This window comes from Otolemur garnettii, unplaced genomic scaffold (assembly GCF_000181295.1).
Source record: "Otolemur garnettii isolate 467f Iridium unplaced genomic scaffold, OtoGar3 scaffold00012, whole genome shotgun sequence".
Classification (NCBI taxonomy): Eukaryota; Metazoa; Chordata; class Mammalia; order Primates; family Galagidae; genus Otolemur; species Otolemur garnettii.
This window is the reverse complement of record NW_003852407.1, coordinates 6,731,965-6,735,828: the sequence shown is the minus strand read 5'-3', so window position 1 is coordinate 6,735,828 and position 3,864 is coordinate 6,731,965. Positions and strand designations below refer to the sequence as shown.

Genomic DNA, 3,864 nt, shown 5'->3' with positions numbered 1-3,864 from the left:
GGGGATTCGAACCCGCCACCTTAGGTGTACGTGGCTGGCGCCTTAGCCGGTTGAGCTATAGGCGCCGAGCCTACATGAGTATTTTTGTATCATGAGGAGTGCACATGAAACTGTTAAAACTATTCATTGTCTAGCTGGGCATTGTGGCGTGCGCCTGTAGTCCCAGCTACTCCGGAGGCTGAGGCAAGAGAATCACTTAAGCTCAGGAGTTGGAGGTTGCTGTGAGCTATATGATGCCATGGCACTCTACCAAGGGCGATAAAGTAAGACTGTCTCTACAAAAAATATATATATATATATTCATTGTCTTGTTTCTGGTCTCAGAGGGAGTGCATCCAGTCTTCATCATTAAGTATGTGGGGTTTTTATAGACAATGTTTATCAAATTGAGAAAATTGACTTGTATTCCTGGTTTGTTGAGTGTATTTATCATGAAGGGATGTTGGATATTGTCAGTTGCTTTTTTTGTGTCTATTCAGGTGATAACGTGATTTTTGTTTTGTACTTTTCTTTTTTTTTGAAACAGAGCCTCAAGCTGTCCCCCTGGGACTATCTCTAGTCCCTTTTAAAGGAATACTTTCTAAGGTCAGTTAGATATTTGATTACTCCAGCTCTTCCTAGATGTCTTACTCCCTGGTTAGCTACAAACTAGCTAACCTACAGTTCAGCCTATACTTTGACTCTGCTCTCAATTCCTTTTGCCACAACTTCTACTGTTTTTGAGAATACCCTTAGGCTTGAACTTCTCCAGTCTCTCTGTTGCAAGTGAAGTCAGTTCCTTTGGGAAGAGGTGAGAGATGAGAACAATGGCAACAACAACGACAAAATAGCTGGGAGTTAGGGCTGTCACCTGTATTCCCAGCTTCTTGGGAGGCTGAGGCAAGAGAATTGCTGAAACCCAAGAGTTTGAGGTTGCTGTGAGCTATGACATTGGCTCTCAACCGAAGGCAACACAGTGAGACTCCATCTCAACAAAAAAAAGTGGACAGGGCTCGGTGCCTATAGCTCAACCGGCTAAGGCGCCAGCCACGTACACCTAAGGTGGCGGGTTCGAATCCCCAGCCCGGGCCCGCCAAACAACAATGATGGCTACAACCAAAAAACAGCCGGGCATTGTGGCGGGCGCCTGTGGTCCCAGCTACTTGGGAGGCGGAGGCAGGAGACTCGCTTGAGCCCAGGAGTTGGAGGTGGCTGTGAGCTGTAATGCCACGGCACTCTGCCCAGGGGGACAGGTTGAGGCACTGTCTCCAAAAAAAAAAAAAAAAAGTGGACAGGCCAGGTGAGGTGGCTCATGCCTGTAATCCTAGCACTTGGGAGGCTGAGGCAGGTGGATTGCCTGAGCTTACAGGTTTGAGACCAACCTGAGCAAGAACAAGACCTTGTCTCTATTTTTTTAAAAGTGGACAATAGATATGAGTAGACATTTCTCCCAAGAAGGTACACAAATGGCCAAAAAAGCGTAGCATCATTAGCCATCAGAGAAATGTAAGTCACAACCACAGTGCCACTTCATACTTAACTAGGGTGGCTATAATTAAAAGATAGGTAATAACTGTTGAAAAGATTTGGAGAAATTGGAGTTCTGTTCACTTTTTTTTTTTTGAGGCAGAGCCTAAAGCTGTCACCTTGGTAGAGTGCCATGGTGTCACAGCTTATAGTAACCTCCAACTCCTGGGCTTAAGTAATTCTCTTGCCTCAGCCTCCCAAGTAGGTGGGACTACAGGCACCCACCACAATGCCTGGCTATTTATTGGTTGTAGTTGTCATTGTTGTTTGGCAGGCCCAGGCTGGACTCAAACCTGCAAGCTCTGGTGTATGTGGCTGGCGCTTTAGCCACTTGAGCTATAGGCACCCAGCCATGTTCACTTCTGAAAGGAATATAAAATCAGTCATTTTGGAAAACAGTGTGGTGATTCCTAAAGTGGTTAAACATACAATTATCATTCAACCAATAATTCCACTCCAAGGTATATAACCAAGAGAAATGAAAACATACATCCATATCAAAATCTAACATGAATGTTTATAGAGGCATATTCACAATAGCCAAAATATCAAAACAACCCAAATGTCCATCAGTTTATTAGCAGGTAGATGGATTAAAAAAAAAAAACATGTGGCATATTCATACAGTCAATAGTTTTATGTTTTTTTTTTAGAGACAGTCTCACTTTGTCACCCTTGGTAGAGTGCTGTGGCATCACGGCATCACAGCTCACAGCAACTTCCAGCTCTTGGACTTAGGTGATTCTCTTGCCTCAGCCTTCCGAGTAGCTGGGACTATAGGCGCCTGCTACAACGCCCAGCTATTTTTTTGTTGCAGTTTGGCTGGGGCAAGATTCAAACCTACCACCCTCAGTATATGGGGCCGGTGCCTACTCACTGAGCCACAGGTGCCACCTTTTTTTTTTTTTTTTTTTAGACAGGGTCTCACTCTGTAACCTGGGGCTAGAGTGTAGTGGCTTCATCAAAGCTTTCTGCAACCTCACACTTCTGGACTCAAGTGATTCTCCTGCCTCAGCCTCCCAATTGGCTGGGATTATAGGCGCACACTAACTAATTCTTGTAGTTTTTGTAGAGATAGGGTCTCACTCAGGCTAGTCTCAAATTCCTGGCCTCGAGTAATCCTCCCACCTCAGCCTCTCAAAGTTCTAAGATTACAAGCATATGTCACCATGCTCAACCATACAATGGAATATTATTCAGCCATAAAAAGGAATGAAGCACCAGTACATGATACGGCATGGATGAACTTGAACATGATGATAAATGAGAGAAGCCAGTCTCACTGATACTGTTTCTATGAAATGTCCTGAATAGGGAAATGAATAGGTAAGGGGAAGTGGTTACTAGTGTTTTATGGGTTGGGAGATTGGAATGACAAAGGGACATAGATTTCTTTTTGGGGTGATGAAAATGTTCTAAAATGGTTTTTGCCCAGGGATATACAACTTTGAATATAGTGCTAAAACTATTAAGTTGTATACCTTAGTAGAGTGGATTTTATGGTATGTGAGGTATTTCGGCAAAGCTATTAAAAGATTAAAAAACAAAACACAAAATGTTTTAGTCACCATGGAATTCTTTTATCTTTTTTAGCCAAGCATCTTCAAGACCTTCTCATGGACAGTGTGAACTTTTCCCCTGCCAATCTCTCTAGCATTGGTTCCAGATATCTGAATGCTTTGGTTGACAGTGCAGTGGTCCTTGAAACAAAGGATACCTCACTAGCTAGGTAATTCTTGTGACAGTTTAATTTCTGCAGTCATATAAGGTCTTGATCTAAGGACAGTTTGGTTCTCACGGTCATCCTATATAGGAAATTAACAATAAATGCAAAAGCGCTGAACTTAATTACTTATCTTTGCAAGTATAATTAATTCAGATAAATTTGATATAGGTTAATTTTTAGTGTTTTCTTTTTCCAGGATTAGGTTTGTAAAGGGTAGTTCTCATGTATATTTGAGAAGGGATTAGGTGTCAGATTATTCCCTGTACACCGCAAGAAAACAGTAGGCTACATGATCTGGTCAAGCATAGTAAATTTTGGTTATAAGTGTAACCTATTTGTAGAGTTGTTTAGGGACACCTATATAATGACATGATTATTCCACTAACCCTAAGAGGAAACTGAGCATCAGGAGTGGTGTGGGATAAATACCTTCTGCAAGGTAGTAAGTAAATGTCAAAGCTTGGATTCAAACCTAGTCTGACTCCAGAGTTCATGTGACTGTCACTGTTGACCCATCGTAGCTAGGACTAACACTACAACTTAATCATAATCAGAGAATTGTGCAGCTGTTCTGCTTAATCATCAATTTAAGGGCAATTTTTATGTATGTTGAAAGAGAAGTTTTTTTTTTT

At 42.0% G+C, this 3,864-nt stretch overlaps 1 protein-coding gene across 1 annotated transcript in view; it reads left to right on the top strand.

The window, feature by feature from the left end:
- The window catches only part of HAUS1 (HAUS augmin like complex subunit 1), a 17,385-nt gene that overhangs the window by 4,984 nt on the left and 8,537 nt on the right, over positions 1-3,864 (top strand). Inside the window, exon 3 of the mRNA XM_003784728.1 lies at positions 3,100-3,235. Coding sequence (XP_003784776.1) covers positions 3,100-3,235 — 136 coding nt within the window. The remainder of the gene's footprint in view (positions 1-3,099; positions 3,236-3,864) is intronic.